At 48.5% G+C, this 17,920-nt stretch overlaps 1 protein-coding gene across 1 annotated transcript in view; it reads left to right on the top strand.

The window, feature by feature from the left end:
* SHISA5 (shisa family member 5) overlaps nucleotides 1-17,920 on the top strand; it is a 36,521-nt gene that overhangs the window by 13,195 nt on the left and 5,406 nt on the right. Inside the window, exon 3 of the mRNA XM_054481773.2 lies at nucleotides 11,912-11,992. Coding sequence (XP_054337748.1) covers nucleotides 11,912-11,992 — 81 coding nt within the window. The remainder of the gene's footprint in view (nucleotides 1-11,911; nucleotides 11,993-17,920) is intronic.

The raw sequence follows: 17,920 nt of genomic DNA on the forward strand, positions 1-17,920 counted from the left end.
GTGGAGTGGCACGATCTCAGCTCACTGCAACCTCCACCCCTTGAGCAGTCTTGACTCATTCCACCATCAACTCTTAACTCTAAAGTGCAAAGCCTTGTTCACATATTATCAAAATCAGATATGAATGAGACCATAGGTACATTTCATCCTGAGGCAAAATTTATCTCCTGTTGTGAAACCTGTGAAGCCAGAAATGCATTTGTGGGACAGGCAAAGGATAGCCACCCCTATTACAAAAGGGAGAGAAATCAGTAGGAAGTGTAGCCAGGGCAACATGCCCCATCTCTACTAAAAAATCACCAGGCATGATGGTGCGCGTCTGTGGTCCCAACTATTGGGAGGCTGAGGTGGGAGAATTGCTTGAGCTTGGTGGGGGCAGAGGTTGCAGTGAGCTGAGATCGTGCCACTCTACTCCAGCCTGGGACAGAGTGAGACCCTTGACTCAAACAAAACAAAACAAAACAAAAACAAACAAACGAAAACAGTAGGAAGTGATAGGTGCTGTCAACGAAGAGCCAAACTCTGTAAAATATTTGAAGAAATTTATTCGGAGCCAAATATGAGTGACCATGGCCCGTGAAACAGCCCTCAAGAGGTCCTGAGAACATGTGCCCAAGGTGGTCCGGGCACAGCTTGGTTTCATGCATTTTAGAGAGGCATGAGACATCAATCAAATACATTGGTTAGGCTGGGCGCGGTGGCTCACGCCTGTAATCCCAGCACTTTGGGAGGCCGAGGTGAGCGGATCACGAGGTCAGGAAATCGAGACCATCCTGGCTAACACGGTGAAACCCCGTCTCGACTAAAAATACAAAAAATTAGCCGGGCATGGTGACGGGCGCTTGTAGTCCCAGCTACTCGGGAGACTGAGGCAGGAGAATGGCGTGAACCTGGGAGGCGGAGCTTGCAGTGAGCAGAGATCAAGCCACTGCACTCCAGCCTGGGCGGCAGAGCGAGACCCCATATAAAAAAAAAAAAAAAGAAGAAGAAGAAATACATTGGTTTTGTCCAGAAAGGTGGGACAACTCAAAGGGCGGGAGGTTGGGAGGGTGGGGAGCTTCCAGCCTGTAAGTGAATTTAAACGTTTTCTGGTTTGACAATTGGTTGAGTTTGTCTAAAGACAAAACTGATTGATAGAAAAGGAATGTTCAGATTAAGATAAAGATTGTGGAGCCCAAAGTTCTTTTGAAGTCTTCTAGTGGCTGCCCTTAGAGACAATAGATGACAAATGTTTCCTATTCAGATTTTAGTTAATCTCTTTAGGATTGGGAGGGTCTGGAAGGAAAAGATCTAGCTATGTTAATAGAGATTCTTTACAGATGCATATTTTCTCCCATAGAGAACAGCTTTGCAAGGTCATTTCAAAATATGGCAAAGAAACATGTTTTGGGGTAAAATGTTTTTATTTTTTTTCCTTGTCTCGTAATGTTATGCCAGAGTCAGGTTGGAAAGTAAATCACGATATATCGGGTTAAATAAAACCCATTTGATGAGAATTTATGATTTGTAGGGCATGACTCCCCAGGCCCCTTAGATAGGAATTTGGGCAAGATAAAAAAAATCAGTTTAGTTCTCAGTGCCAAGCAATTCTAAATTATAGCAAGACAAACTCCAGTAGACTTTAAGCCTTGGGAATAATCCTCTTTGGCTGGACACTCTGCCCTCTGGACCCACTGTGGTGAGGGCTGCACCCCCGTGGCTCTGCTGGGTGGTGGTCCTGGCCTTCAAAACTGAGGTGGCCGGCCGGGCGCAGTGGCTCATGCCTGTAATCCTAGCACTTTGGGAAGCCGAGGTGGGCGGATCACCTGAGGTCAGGAGTTTGAGACCAGCCTGACCAACATAGAGAAACCCCGTCTCTATTAATAATGCAAAAATAGCTGGGCGTGGTGGCGCATGCCTGTAATCCCAGCTACTTGGGAGGCTGAGGCAGGAGAATCGCTTGAACCCAGGAGGTGGAGGTTGTGGTGAACCGAGATTGCGCCATTGCACTCCAGCCAGCCTGGGCGGCAAGAGCAAAACTCTGTCTCAGAAAAAAAAAAAAAAACAACTGAGGTGGCGGCAACCCGGTTCCAGCCTGTGCACTCTAGGCCTGTGGTGGGAGTGGCAGCCTTGATTATTGAATTGTCTTTGGGGTCCTTTTCTTGTCTTTAAGAACACTGCACCTTGAAAATAGCTGTGCCAAGCATGATGGCTGACACCTGTAATCCCAGTACTTTGAGAGGCTGAGGTGGGAGGATTGCTTGAGCCCAGGAGTTCGAGGCCAGCCTGGGCAATATAGTGAGACCTCATCTCTATAATTTTTTTTTTTTTTAATTAGCTGGGCATGGTAGCATGCACTTGTAGCCCCAGCTACTCAGGAGGCTGAGGTAGGAGGATTGCTTTAGCCTAGGAGATCAAGGTTGCAGTGAGCTGTGATCACACTACTGCACTCCAGCTTGGGTGGCAGAGTGAGACCCTGTCTCAAAAAAGAAAAAAAGGCCAGGCACAGTGGCTCACACTTGTAATCCCAGCACTTTGGGAGGCCAAGGCGGGCGGATCACAAGGTCAGGAGATCGAGACCATCCTGACTAACATGGTGAAACCCCGTCTCTATTAAACAAAATACAAAAAGTTAGCCAGGCATGGTGGCGGGCGCCTGTAGTCCCAGCTACTCGGGAGGCTGAGGCAGGAGAATGGCGTGAACCCGGGAGGCAGAGCTTGCAGTGAGCCGAGATCATGTCACTGCACTCCAGCTTGGGTGACAGAGTGAGACTCTGGCTAAAAAAAAAAATAAATAAATAGCTGTAGCAGGGGTGTCCAATCTTTTGCCTTCTCTGGGCCACTTTGGAAGAAGAAAATTGTCTTGGGCCACACGTAAAACATACTAATGATAGCTGATGAGCAAAAAAAAAAAAATTTTTTTCAAAAAAAAAAATCTCATAATGTTTTAAGAAAGTTTAAGAATTTGTGTTGGGCCACATTCAAAGCCATCCTGGCCTGAATGTGGGCCGCTGGCCACAGGTTGGACAAGCTTGCTCTATGGCCCAGTCCTGTAGGATCTTAGACGTCCGACAGCCTTCCTTCACTTCATCTCCTTTCTCCCCTCTGGCAGCTGCTAGGGTGACTGATTAGGTCTGTGGTTCATACCCATTCTAATCTCCTTACCTCGCAGTTTTTGGACTACTCTCTTAGTATTTACAGTATGGATAGGCTGAGAATTGTCCAGATTTTTAAATTCTAGTTCTTTTTTTGCTTAACAATTTATTTCTCTTTTTTCACTTCTTTTTTTTTTTTTTTTGAGACGGAGTTTCGCTCTTGTTGCCCAGGCTGGAGTGCAATGGCACGATCTCAGCTCACCGCAACCTCCACCTCCCGGGTTCAAGCGATTCTGCTGCCTCAGCCTCCCTAGTAGCTGGGATTACAGGCATGTGCCACCACGCACGGCTAATTTTGTGTTTTTAGTAGAGACGGGGTTTCTCCATGTTGGCCAGGCTGGTCTCGAACTCCCGACCTCAGGTGATCTGCCCGCCTCGGCCTCCCAAAGTGCTGGGATTACAGGCGTGAGCCACCGCGCCTGGCCTTTTCACATTTTACTATAAGCAGTTGGCCGGGTACGGTGGCTCACACCTATAATCCCAGCACTTTGGGAGGCCGAGGTGGGCGGATCACGAGGTCAGGAGATCGAGACCATCCTGGTTAACACGGTGAAACCCCGTCTCTACTAAAAATACAAAAAGTTAGCCGGGCATGGTGGTGGGCGCCTGTAGTCCCAGCTACTCAGGAGGCTGAGGCAGGAGAATGGCGTGAACCTGGGAGGCGGAGCTTGCATTGAGCCGAGATTGGGCTACAAGCAAGACTCTGTCTCCAAAAAAAAAAAAAAAAAAAAAGCAGTCAAGAGGATCCAAGCTGCTCCTTCAACACTAAATATCCCATATATTTCAAGTTTTCCTCTGAATTGCTCAATCTTTTGTTTAATCTCTTTAAGCTCTTTTTTCCTTTAATCTCACTGTGTAATCTTTAAACAGTGTACGTGTTGTTATTCTAATGTCAGTGTCTGATAATTTCAGTATTTTAAAGCAAATTTTTCTCCTTAGCTTCACTGGTTTTCCTTCAAATGTATTAGGGTATAATTGTTTATAATGCTTTTAAATTTTGTTTTGTTTAACATCTAAAGAAATATCCCCCATGGGTATTTCTTTTGTTTTGTTTTGTTTTGTTTTTTTGAGACAGAGTCTCACTCTGTTGCCCAGGCTGGAGTGCAGTGGCGCGATCTTGGCTCACTGCAACCTCTGCCTCCCAGGTTCAAGCGATTCTCCTACCTCAGCCTCCCAAGTAACTTGGATTACAGGCATGTGCCACCATGCCCAGATAATTTTTTTGGTATTTTTAGTAGACAGGGTTTTGCTATGTTGGCCAGGCTGGCCTTGAACTCCTTACCTCAGGTGATTCACCCACCTTGGCCTCCCAAAGTGCTGGGATTACAGATGTGAGCCACTGCGCCCAGCTGGTATTTCTTTTTTTTGTGTGTGTGTGAGACATACAAGGTCTGTATAATAAAAAAATCTATTAAACTTCTAATTAAAAATATAATTTCAAAAGACATTTCCAATAGCATCAAAAACATCAAAAACCTAGGAAAGACAAAATTTCTACACAGAAAACTATGAACCATAAACTGTAAAACATACAAACTGTGTATTTATAAAACATATAAGCATATAAACTATAAACATTAAAACATATAAACTGTATGTTCATAAAGCATATAAACTATAAAATACATAAAACATTATTACAAAAAATCATAGCCCTAAATAAATGGAGGCATAGACAGGGCTCATGAATTGGAAGACCATATTTTAAAGATATCGATTCCCCTCAAATTGGTATATGGAATTTGTTAAATTTCAGTTTTAGAAAACTCTTGGCAGGCGCATCTGTGTGGGAGTGTGTGGGAGTGTGTGTGTGTGTGTGTGTGTGTGTGTGTGTGTGTGTGTGTGTGTGTGTGTGTGCGCCTATGGGTATTATTATATTTTTTAAATACTGATGGGATCTCCCTACATTGCCCAGGCTGGTCTTGAACTCCTGGGCTTAAGCAATCCTTCCACCTTGGCCTCCCAGAGTGCTAGGATTATAGGCATGAGCCGCCACACCTGGCCGCCTGTGGGTTTTTCTTTTCTTTTCTTTTCTTTCTTTCTTTTTTTTATTTGAGATGGAGTCTCGTCTCTGTCACCCAGGCTGACGTGCAGTGGGTCAGTCTCGGCTCACTGTAATCTCTGCCTCCCGGGTTCAAGTGATTCTCCTGTCTCAGCCTCCCGAGTACAGGCATTACAGGGATTACAGGCATGCGCCACCATGCCTGGCTAATTTTTATTTTATTTTATTTTATTTTTATTTTTAGTAGAGACAGGGTTTCACCATGTTGACCAAGCTGGTCTCGAACTCCTGACCTCAGGTGATCCACCCGCCTCCGCCTCCCAAAGTGCTGGGACTATAGGCGTGAGCTTATAATCTATTATAATATTATATATATAAGATATATATATAATATATATGAAATCTATAATATATAATCTATAATCTATTGTATATTATATATTATAAATATATATGATATATAATAATATATAATCTGTATTATATATATAATCTATTTATAATATAGATTCTATATAATCTATATCATATATAAAATCTACATATGATATAGATTCTATATAATCTATATATGATATAGATTATATATATAATCTATAATCTATATATGATATAGATTATATATATAATCTATAATCTATATATGATATAGATTATATATATATAATCTATAATCTATTTTCTATTGTCAGTTGTTTCTGCTTTTTCTATTCATACTGTCTAGTCTCCTAGTGTTCCTGAAAATTTTTGATTGTGTGCCTAACATCACATTTGCAAAATTGATTATAGAAATTTGGAGCTCAGGACTTTCTCCAGGGAGGATTTAGGTTGCTTCTGGCAGTAACTCTAGCGTTGTCAGATCACCTGGTCTAGTTGTAGAGACTGAAATGATTAGAGGCTGAGCCGTCTACTTAATCTCTCCCTTCCTCTTAAGGTACAGCTTTTCGGGTCCCAGCCTAAGTGAATGGGGGTCATCAGGGCCGCCTCACCTGGTGGGCTCTGGATCTAAGCCCTGTCACCTTGGTCTCCTGAAGCTTCCAGAAGTGCTGCTCAGCTTCTCAGCTGCCCTTCTGAAACTGGCTAATGCTCCAAGGAGAAAAAGGACCTCAGCTCTCAGGCTCATCTCTGGATCTTTGTCCCCAGCCTCATCACCACTCATATCAGCTTCACATTCTTTCCATTGCTCTCTGAAGCTTTCACACTGATTTCTTTTATATGTATATATATATTATATATAGATTTTATATATAATATACATTTTATATAATATATAGATATATAAATATATAATATATATTTAATATATTATAAAATTCATATATATTTTGAGATGGAGTTTTGCTCTTGTTGCCCATGCTGGAGTGCAATGGCACGATCTTGGCTCCCTGAAACCTCCACCTCTCAGGTTCAAGCGATTCTCCTGCCTCAGCCTCCCTAGTAGCTGGGATTACAGGCATGCACCACCACGCTTGGCTAATTTTGTATTTTTAGTAGAGACGGGGTTTCTCCATGTTGGTCAGGCTGGTCTTGAACTCCCGACCTCAGGTGATCCGCCCGCCTTGGCCTCCCAAAGTGCTGGGATTACAGGCGTGAACCACCGCGCCCGGTCTCACACTGATTTCTTTTCTTTATTTCTTTTGGTTTTTTTGAGACTGAGTCTTGCTGTGTCCCCCAGGCTGAAGTGTAGTGGCATGATCACGGCTCACTGCAGCCTCTGCCTCCCTCAAGTGATCCTCCTGCCTCAGCCTGTTGAGTAGCTGGGACCACATGCCCAGCCAACTTTTGTATTTTTTGTAGAGAAGGGGTCTCACCATGTTGCTCAGTCTGGTTTGGAACTCCTGGGCTCAAGCGATTCTCTAGCCTCAGCCTCCCGAAGTACTACTACATGCCTGTAGGCATGAGCCATTGCACCTGGCCACAGATTTCTTTTTTTGAGGTGGAGTTTTGCTCTCATTGCCCAGGCTGGAGTGCAGTGGCGCCATCTTGGCTCACTGCAACCTCCGCCTTCTGGGTTCAAGCGATTCTCCTGCCTCAGCCTCCTGAGTAGCTGGGACTACAGGCGCCTGCCACCACGCCTAGCTAATTTTTTGTATTTTTAGTAGAGATGGGGTTTCACCATGTTGGCCAGGCCAGTCTCGAACTCCTGACCTCAGGTGATCTGCCTGCCTTGGCCTCTCAAAGTGCTGGAATTACAGGCATGAGCCACTGTGCCCGGCCTTCTTTTTTTTTTTTTGGGACGGAGTCTCGCTCTGTCACCCAGGCTGGAGTAGCGCAATCTCGGCTCACTGCAACCTTCGCCTCCTGGGTTCAAGCAATTCTCCTGTCTCCACCTCCCGAGTAGCTGGAATTACAGGCAGGTGCCACCACGCCCCGCTAATTTTTGTATTTTTAGTAGAGACAGGGTTTCACCATGTTGGCCAGGCTGGTCTCAAACTCCTGACATTAGGTGATCTGCCTGCCTTGGCTTCTCAAAGTGTTGGGATTACAGGCATGAGCCACCGCACCCAGCCCACAGTTTTCTTAAAAAATATTTTCTCCTCAGCTTTACTGGTTTTCCTCCAAGTGTATAATTGTTCATAACGCTTTTACATTTTATTCTGTTTTACATCTAATTTTGGAAAGTTTCAAATAAGTACAAAAGCAGAGAGAACAATATAACTCAATGCATCCATCACCCACTTCGGTTACCAATACTCTGACACCATTGTGCTATATACTTCCCACCACTTTTCTTTTTCTGAATTATTTTAAAGCAAATCTCAGACATCATAAAAAGTTCTCCTTAAATATTAGTATTTGGCTGGGTGCAGTGGCTCACACCTGTAATCCCAGCACTTTGGGAAGCTGAGGCGGGAGGATCACTTGAGTCCAGGAGTTTCAGACCAACCTGGGCAACACAGTGAGACCTTATGTCTACAAAAAATTCAAAAAATTAGCTAGGTGGGGTGGCATGTGCCTGTATTCCCAGCTACTTGGGAGGCTGAGGTGGGAGGATCACTTGAGCCCGGGAGGTCATAGCTGCAGTGAGCTGTGATCACACCACTGCATTCCAGCCTGGGTGACAGATGAGACCCTGTCTCAAAGAAAAAAAGGCCGGGCATGGTGGCTCACACCTGTAATCCTAGAATTTTGGGAGGCCGAGATGGGTGGATCACGAGGTCAGGAGTTCGAGTCCAGCCTGACTAACATGGTGAAACCCCATCTCTACTAAAAATACAAAAATTAGCCGGGTGTGGTGGCGCATACCTGTAATCCCAGCTACTCAGGAGGCTGAGGCAGGAGAATCGCTTGAACCTGGGAGGCAGAGGTTGCAGTGAGCTGAGATTGTACCACTGCACTCCAGCCTGGGCGACAACAGACAAGACTCTGTCTCAAAAAAAAAAAAGTGAGTTTTCATTGCTAAAAATGAGGTCCTTGAAGGGAAATATAACTATTTCCCTTCCAATATACGGGAAATATAACCACTATCATATTTGGCACAATTAACAGTAATTCACTGATAGCTTTCGATACTGTGTTCAGTTGCCTCCACTAGTTTCCAAAATGCCTTTTCACAGATGGTTTGTCCAAATCAGAATCCAAATAATGTTATTATGTTATTTTATTTATTTATTGTTTTCGAGACAGGGTCTCACTCTGTCGCCCAGGCTACAGTGCAGTGGCGTGATCACAGCTCACTGCAGCCTGGAACTCCTGGGCTCAAGTGATCCTCCCACCTAAGCCTCCTGAGTAGCTGGGACCACAGGCGTGTGCTACTGCACTTGGCTGCCCTCCTTTTTCGTGGTTAGTCTTGTCAGAGATCTATCAGCTTTGGTTTGCTAATCTTCTCTATTATTCTCTATGGCTATTCTGTTTTATTTTTGCACTTACCTTTATTAATTTCTTCCTTGTTTTTTGGGTTTTCCATTACTTTTTTTTTTTTTTTTTTGAGACAGAGTCTTTTTTTTTTTCTTTTTTGTGAGACGGAGTCTCACTCTGTCCCCCAGGCTGGAGTGCAGTGGCGTGATCTCGGCTCACTGCAACCTCCGCCTTCCGGGTTCACACCATTCTCCTGCCTCAGCCTCCCGTGTAGCTGGGACTACAGGTGCCCGCCACCACGCCTGGCTAATTTTTTTGTATTTTTAGTAGAGACAGGGTTTCACCATGTTAGCCAGGATGGTCTCGATCTCCTGACCTCGTGATCCACCTGCCTTGGCCTCCCAAAGTGCTGGGATTATAGGCGTGAGCCACCGCACCCATCCGAGACAGTCTTGCTATTTTCACCCAGGCTGGAGTGCAATGGCATGATCTTGGATCACTACAACCTCCACCTCCCAGGTTCAAACAATTCTCCTGCCTCAGCCTCCTGAGTAGCTGGGATTACAGGCGGCCACCACCACACCAGGCTAATTTTTGTAGTTTTAGTAGAGATGGGGTTTCGCTATGTTAGCCAGGCTGGTCTCGAACTCCTGACCTCGTGATCTGCCCTCCTCGGCCTCCCAAAGTGCTGTTATTACAGGCGTGAGCCACCAACCCGGCTGTGTTTTCCATTACTTTTAAAGAAATCATCTTGAGTTTATTTTATTTTATTTTTTTGAGATGGAGTCTCGGTCTGTTGCCAAGGCTGGAGTGCAGTGGCACAATCTTGGCTCACTGCAACCTCCACCTCCCGGGTTCAAGCAGTTCTCTGCCTCAGCCTCCCGAGTAGCTGCGATTACAGGCGCCTGCCACCACACCCGGGTAATTTTTTGTGTTTTTAGTACAGACAGGGTTTTACCATCTTGGCCAGGCTGGTCTTGAACTCCTGACCTCGTGATCCACCCACCTTGGCCTCCCAAAGTGCTGGGATTACAGGCGTGAGCCACCACGCCCGGCACATTTTGAGTTTAATATCATCTTTTTTATTTATTTATTCTTATTATTTTTCAAGATGGAGTCTCGCTGTTGTCGCCCAGGCTGGATTGCAATGGTGTGATCTCGGCTCACTGCAGCCTCCACCACCTGGGTCGAAGCAATTACCCTGCCTCAGCCTCCAGAGTAGCTGGGATTACAGGTGCCCGCCACCACGCCTGGCTAATTTTTGTATTTTTAGTAGAGATGAGGTTTCACCATGTTGGCCAGGCTGGTCTTGAACTCCTGACCTCAGGTGATCTGCCTGCCTCGGTCTCCCAAAGCACTGGGATTACAGGCATGAGTCACTTCACCTGGCCCATATCATTTATTTTTAACCATTCCTGTTTCCTGATAAATTATTATTATTATTATTTTTGAGATTGAGTCTTGCTCTGTCGCCTAGGCTTCAGTGCAGTGACGTGATCTCAGCTTACTGCAACCTCCGCCTCCCAGGTTCAAGCAATTCTCCTGCCTCAGCCTCCTGAGTAACTGGGATTACAGGTGCGTGCCACCGAGCCTGGCTAATTTTTGTATTTTTAGTAGAGACGGGGTTCCACCATCCTGGACAGGCTAGTCTCGAACTCCTGACCTTGAGATCCACCCTCCTCGGCCCCCCTATTTCTTGATAAATTCTATTAAAAATATAAATCTCCATCTAAGAACTATTTTATCTGTGTTTCACGAGTTTTGATGTATTTTCATCATTCAGTTCTACATACTTGTTAATTTCCTTTATTACTTCTTTGTGATCATGGTACCTTCTCCCCTGCCAGGTAAGTATCCTTTATGAGTTCTTATTTAACACAATGCAAATCAAGAGTTTTGGTTTTATTTTGCTTTTTTTTTTGTACCTTCTTAGTTTCCCAAGGTAGGAGTTTGTTGTTGTTGTTGTTGTTGTTTTGTTGTTGTTTTTAGTACTTTTTAAAAAAACTTTGTGGAGGCCAGGCGTGGTGGCTCACGCCTGTAATCCCAGCACTTTGGGAGGCCGAGGTAGGCGGATCACGAGGTCAGGGGATCACGAGGTCAGGAGATCGAGACCATCCTGTCTAACATGGTGAAACCTTGTCTCTACTAAAAATACAAAAAATTAGCCAGGCGTGGTGGTAGGCGCCTGTAGACCCAGCTACTCGGGAGGCTGAAGCAGGAGAATGGTGTGAAGCCGGGAGGCGGAGCTTGCAGTGAGCCGAGATCGCGCCACCACACTCCAGCCTGGGCGAGAGAGCAAGACTGTGTCTCAAATAATAAAAAAAAAACTTTGTGGAAATGTAGGCCAGGTGTGGTGGCTAACGCCTGTAATCCCAGCACTTTGGGAGTCCAAGGTGGGCAGATCACGAGGTCAGGAGTTCGAGACCAGCCCGGCCAATATGGTGAAACACCGTCTCTACTAAAAATACAAAAATTAGCTGCTCATGGTGGCAGGTGCCTGTAATCCCAGCTACCCAGGAGGGTGAGGCAGGAGAATCGCTTGAACCTGGGAGGCGGAGGTTGCAGTGAGCCAAGATCATGCCTCTGCACTCCAGCCTGGGCGACAAAGGAAGACTCCATCTCAAAAACAAAAAAAAATTGTAATAAACTTTGTGGCAATGTAGTTACTGATTTGTAACTTCATCCTGTTGTGGTCAGAGAAGATCCTTTGTATGGTATCTGTCTTCTAAAATCTGCTGAGACTTGTTTTGTGGCCTAACATATGTTCTCTCCTGGAGACAGTCTGGTGGACACCTGAGAGGATGTGTGGCTTTGTGCTGTGAGATCCCGGTGTGGGCAGAGTCCACCTCTGGAAGGCCATTGAAGCCACTGGTTCATAGTAGCTTCTGTGCACGTTTTGTGGTGCCCTAAGGTAGTGTTTGTGCTGGCGCGCTCGGTGGGGCTTCATTGTGCTAATCACGAGGTTTCCTGTTTGCAGTGTGCCTGCCAGTGTAGAGCCGGTGGAGCAGCTGGGCTCGGCACTGAGGTTTCGCCCTGGCTACAACGACCCCATGTCAGGGTAAGTAAAGCCTGCTGGCTGGGTGCATCTTCCTGGCAAAGGTGACAAGAGGGCTCAGGGGGGCCAGTGTGCATCTGGGGGACTGGGATGATTCGGTCATTGGGGTGGAGCCCAAGAAACTGTCACCATATCTGACCACAAGGACACTTGCTCCTTATGCTGTGAAGGTGTCTTCATTAGTGTGCTGGGGTGGTGGGGACGTGGGCGACTGTGGTCGGGGATTGACAATTGAAGGGCCAGGGGTCGGGGTACATTGACCTAGATGCTGGGTTGAGTCAGCAGATGACTGATGGGTCCCGATGGGGGCAGGAGTGACAGAGAAGGGGCTGTAGTGGGCATGCGATGATGGTAGATGGGGGCGGGTATATTGTGATTGGGCATTGGTGACAATGGTGATGGTGATGGGGTGATGGTGGTGCTGGCAAGCACATGGTAATGGAGTGATAACGGTGGGGAGAGGTCCTGGGACAACCGATGATGCCACAGTTGCTGTGTCAAGCTTTGTGGGTCATGGTTACTGTGTCAGGACTCTCCTCTCAGGAAACCAAGGAGCAACCCCAGCCCCCAAACCCCAGTCCCCTTGGCTGGGCTCCGGCCTGTGTTATTGCCACCGTAACAGGAGTTGTGACATCTTCCTGGAGGTGGAATGGGTGTGCAGCCACTAGGGTGGGCTTTCCCGGCTGGGTCTGTTCCACTTGCTGTCTCCCCCTGCCCTGGTGGATCTAGAAGACACTTAAAGAAAAGGTCTGCCCAGGAGGGCAGGGTTGCCCCTTTGGAGGAAGGGACCTTGGGCTCTGGGCCTGAGTGGGGGCTTGGGTTCTTGTTTTGCCCCATCCCATCCTGTAGGCCCAGGCAGGTGTGGGGCCTCACTGGCTACAGCAGAATCAGGGCAGGGCTCCTGTGCGTGGAGGAGGGGAAGAAGTGCAGCTGTGCCCCTCCTCAACACCTCAGGGCTGGTTGGAGCCTGAGATCTCTACAGGCCTTCCCCTCCACGTCCAGGACCCCAGGAGCGGCTGTCCTGCCCTGAGGCCCAGGATAGTGGGCTTTCAGATGGCCCTGTGGGAGATGCCTATGCCCAGCCTGTGTGGGCCTGGAGGCAGTCCAGGAGTGGGCCTCGTCCTGAGGACAGTGGGCATCACAGAGGGTTCTGGGAGCGCTGGGGACTGAATGGTGTTTTAGGAAGACCACACTGGCTGCTCTGTGGAAGACGGAAAGAGCAGATGGGGTGGGTGTGGGAGGTGGGAAGTCGTTTCTGTAGGAGGTGGCCTCAGGCGGCTTCCTGGCCAGAGGCGCTGGAGGCCAGAGAGAGCCAGAGCTTGGTGGGGAGAGGTGAGGATGGAGACTTATATTCAGCAGCTCCCTCAAGGCAGCTTGTGGAGTGAGTGGGAAGGAGCAGGGCCTGGACACTGGAGGAGGGCAGGCTTGTGGTGAAGTGCGCTGTGGAATGGAGATTTCACACCACGGAGTCCATGGCACTCTGGGCAAGAGCCAGGCAGTGGAGCAGATTGAAGAGCGGTTGGAAATTGTATGCTGGTCGCAGGCAACTCCTTGGAGAGTTTTGGCCGTGAATGGATGAGGAGTAAGACAGGCATTGAAGCTGGGCACAGTGCCAGACTCCTGTAGTCCCAGCTACTTGGGAGGCTGAGGCAGGAGGATCACTGGATGCCAGGAGTTCAGGGCTACAGTGAGGTATGATCCTGCCTGGGAATAATCCCTGCACTCCAGCCTGGGCGACTCCGTGTTTTTTGTTTTTTGTTTTTAAAAGGGAGGCCGGGCGTGGTGGCTAATGCTTATAATCCCAGCACTTTGGGAGGCTGAGGTGGACAGATCACCTAAGGCCAGGAGTTCAAGACCAGCCTGGCCAACATGGTGAAACCCCGTCTCTACTAAAAATAACAAAAATTAGCTGGGCATGTTGGCGGGTGCCTGTAATTCCAGCTACTCTCTAGGCTGAGGCAGGAGAATCACTTGAACCCAGGAGGCAGAGGTTGTAACAACAAAAAAAAGGAGTTGGAGAATCCATGTGAAGGGTTGTTTTGTTTCTTTTTTTTTTTTTCTCAATGTTAGAGATTTGAGCTGGGACAGCAAGGAGACAGTGCGGAACAAGCTCCCAGAGGGGCATAGGAGGAGGAGTGGCTTCTTGGGGTTGTGGCAGCAGGGAGGTGACTGGGGCCAGCTCAGAGGCACCTCTGACTCCCCAAGGTGTGCATGTGGGACCTGTTCTGTTAGCCCAGCTGCCGCCGTGGTGTGCACAGCACTGGGCCTCGTGTGCTGTGTGCTTGGCGTGCCCTGCTGCCTCCTGCCCCAGGCTATTTTGCCCATGCATCGAGAAAAGCAGGTGACTGGAGTGATGCTCCCCCTCCTGCGCCTCATGTCATCTCTTGTCCTCTGCTTTGTTCTGAGCCCCAGCTCATGCCTAGGACCTGCTTTATAAAGGTGCAGAAGCCAAAGAAGTGGGTGCTGGGAGGAGGGGAGGGGGACAGGGTCATCAGTGACTCCTCTCTTTTGAACTCTCTCAGGTGGCTGTCTTTCTGGGTCCCAAGGAGACATCCTCTGCTGGGCATCCGTGTGCTGCCTACTTGGCCAAGGGCACTGTTTGTCCACTGGAGAGTTGGCTCCTTGTTGAGGGCCTGGCCCCTGCTGTCGAGGCCATGGCCAGGAGCTCAGGAGAAGCCAGGCAGGGGAAAGACCCCAGGCCAGGAGCCCCACCCCAGCTCTGCCCCACTCCCTGCCACTGACCCCTCCTCCTCTCCTTATTTTGGGACCCTTGCCTCTGGCTGTCTCCCTCTGGGCTACTTTTTTTTTTTTTTTTTTCAGATGGAGTTTCTCTCCTGTTGCCCAGGCTGGAGTGCAGTGGCACAATCTCTGCTCACTGCAACCTCTGCCTCCTGGGTTCAAGCAATTCTCCTGCCTCAGCTTCCTGAGTAGCTGGGATTACAGGTGCCGGCCACCATGCCCGGCTAATTTTTGTATTTTTAGTAGAGATGGGGTTTCACCATATTGACCAGACTGGTCTCGAGCTCCTGACTTCGTGATCTGCCCGCCTCAGCCTCCCAAAATGCTGGGATTACAGGCATGAGCCACTGCGCCCGACCTGGGCTACTTTTTGAGTTCCCTAGGCATGAGGCAGCAGGCTGGAGTCTGGATCCAGATGGGCCCACATCTGCCTGGCCCAGAACCCCTGCCGCAGGAGGATGCCACCCATGGCAGGGGTTATAGTGTGGCCCTATTTGTGGGCTCAGGGTAGGCCCAGGTCTTCTGCCCCCTAGACTTTGGCAAGTGAATCTCTGTTTAATGGTGAGTGGCTCCAGCCATTCTTGGCTTGTTCACTCCCTAGATCTTCCTTAGTCTCCTGGTTGTTTTGGATCCTGCTGTCATGTCCTCTTCCCAGCTCCTTGCACTCACAGGACTCTCGGGCAAGACTGTTGGGTTTCTAAGCACCGAATGGCAGAAGCTCTGGCTGCAGACCCCAAGGAGGCCACCACTGACCCTCTGCTGTGACTCCACTGCCACAGTGCAGGGGAGAGGGAGAGAGGCCCATTAGGCGAGGTGTGGCCACAGCCCCGGTGCTACCTCCCAGCCCTCAAAGCGTCCTTTCTGTGGTTCTCAGGCCCTCAAGCCTGTCTGGGGCCTTGCTGACACTGGGGTGGGGGTGCGGGTATCCCAGGTCCAGAGCCGGCCTGTTCACAGTCTAAGATTTGGAGTCTTCCATTTCTTGGAGGCCGCCCAATTCTCCCCAGACCTTACAATCCTGCCCAAACTCCCTGCCGGGGTGGCTGTTCCTCTGCCTTCTGCTCCCTCCTGCTTGGGCCGACTCTGCCTTTTGAGCTTGGCCCCAGCCTTGGGAGACCCCATTCCTTCCTCTCAGAGGCGTAGTTCCATTGGTACTGTAGCCACGTGTGGCCTTGCATCCTAGCCCCACTCTGCAACCACCCCTTGAATGTTGCTTGGTTTTCTAAGGTCACCATGCCTGGGTGGGGTCTCTGGGTGAATTTATTCATTTACCTGTCCAATATTTATTGATTAATTCACAAGATTATGCAAAAATTTTTTTTTATTGAGCACTCACTATATGCTAGGCACTGGAAATACAGTGGTGGCCGAAAGCTGTATTGGATGATAATGGTACAAAGCAGGGGCAAGATGTAGTTGATCAAATACTCACACACAACAGAGTGTGTGTTTATGAACTGAAGTAGAAAGGAATTTAATTCCGTGCGGGCGTGTGCTGAGGGGCCTGGCCTCTTCTGCATGGTGGGGAAAGTGCTCCTGGGGAAGTGACGCTTTGACCTGAGGCCTGAGGGGTGAGCAGGAATGAGTTAGGTGTGGCTGAGATGAAAGGAGGAAAGGGCTGAGCTGGCAGGAGTATCTGCATGTGCAAAGGCCTTGAGCAGGACACAGCATGGTGCTTTCAAAGCTGAAAGGAGGGGGATGGGACTGAGCACAGAAGTTGAAGGAGAGGGGGCAGTTCCAGACCACACATGGCTTTGTGGGCCTAATAGGGAGTTTTATTTTATTTAAAATTTTAATTAAAGGCTGGGCACGGTGGCTCAGGCCTGTAATCTCAGCACTTTGGGAGGCCAAGGTGGGCAGATCACCTGAGGTCGGGAGTTCGAGACCAGGCTGGCCAACATGGTGAAACTCCATCTCTACTAAAAATACACAAATTAGCCAGGTGTGGTGGCGCACACCTGTAGTCCCAGCTTCTCGGGAGGCTGAGGCACGAGAATCACTTGAACCCGGGGAGGCGGAGGCTGCAGTGAGCTGAGATTGCACCATTGCACTTCAGCCTGGGTGACAGAGAAAGACTCTGTCTCAAAAAAAAAAAATTAAATTAAAAAATAAAATTTTAATTAAAGATTAAAATTTAGCCTGGGCAACACAGTGAGACCCTGTCTCTACAAAAAATAAAAAAATAGCCGAGTGTGGTGGTGCATGCCTGTGGTTCCAGCTACTTGGGGGACTGAGGTGGGAGGATTACTTGAGCCTGGCAGTTTGAGGCTGCAGCGAGCTGTGATCGTGCCACTGCACTCCAGCCTGGGCAACAGAGTGAGACCCTGCCTCAAAAAAAAATAATAATAAAATTTCTTTATTGTAAGTTTCACTGTCTGGTGAGACAAATCCCAGATTTTTCTTTTCTTCTTCTTCTTCTTCTTCTTTTTTTTTTTTTTTTTGAGACAGATTCTCACTCAGTCTCCCAGCTCCCAGGCTGGAGAAAGCCTCCTGAGTAGCTGGGATTACAGGTGCGTGCCACCAAGCCTGGCTAATTTTTGTATTTTTTGATAGGTAAAGAAGGAGTTTTGCCATGTTGCCCAGGCTGGTCTCGAACTCCTGGGCTCAAGCTTCCCAAAAGCCTCGGCCTCCCAAAGTGCTGGGATTGCAGGTGTGAGCCACTGCACATGGCCTCTTTTCTTCTTTTATTGTCAACTATAATACATATACAGGAAAGCACAGATACACTCAGTTTAACATGTAATTATAAAGCAAATTCCTTTGTAATCCCAAGAGCTACAGGAGCCATAGCCGGCGTTTGAGCAGGGGGTGACATGATGGACCTTGCATGGTGGTCCCAGTAGGATGGTGGACCCAGTAGGATGGTGGACCCAGTAGGGGGGACCCAGTAGGATGGGGAGACAGATTGGAGAGAGTGCTGGTGGGAGAGGAGGAGCTGAAGGGACAGGCTGGACTTTGCTCCTTGCATGTGTGTCAGCCAGGGCCCCAGGGTCGCCCTCTGGGCCTAGATGGATGCAGAAGCTCCTCCTGGAGGCTGGTGGAACAGGGCTGGTGGGTTAGGTGGAAGTGGGGGTGGGGGTGCTGCTGAGCTAGAGTGTGGTTGGGGCCCACCGAGGCTGGGGTGGCTCTTAGACCCCCTAGTGGCCAGGCTGCATTCCGAGGTCAGGCCCCGCAGGCTTGGCTCAGGGAGGCAGC

This window comes from Pongo pygmaeus, chromosome 2, assembly GCF_028885625.2.
Source record: "Pongo pygmaeus isolate AG05252 chromosome 2, NHGRI_mPonPyg2-v2.0_pri, whole genome shotgun sequence".
NCBI lineage: Eukaryota > Metazoa > Chordata > Mammalia > Primates > Hominidae > Pongo > Pongo pygmaeus.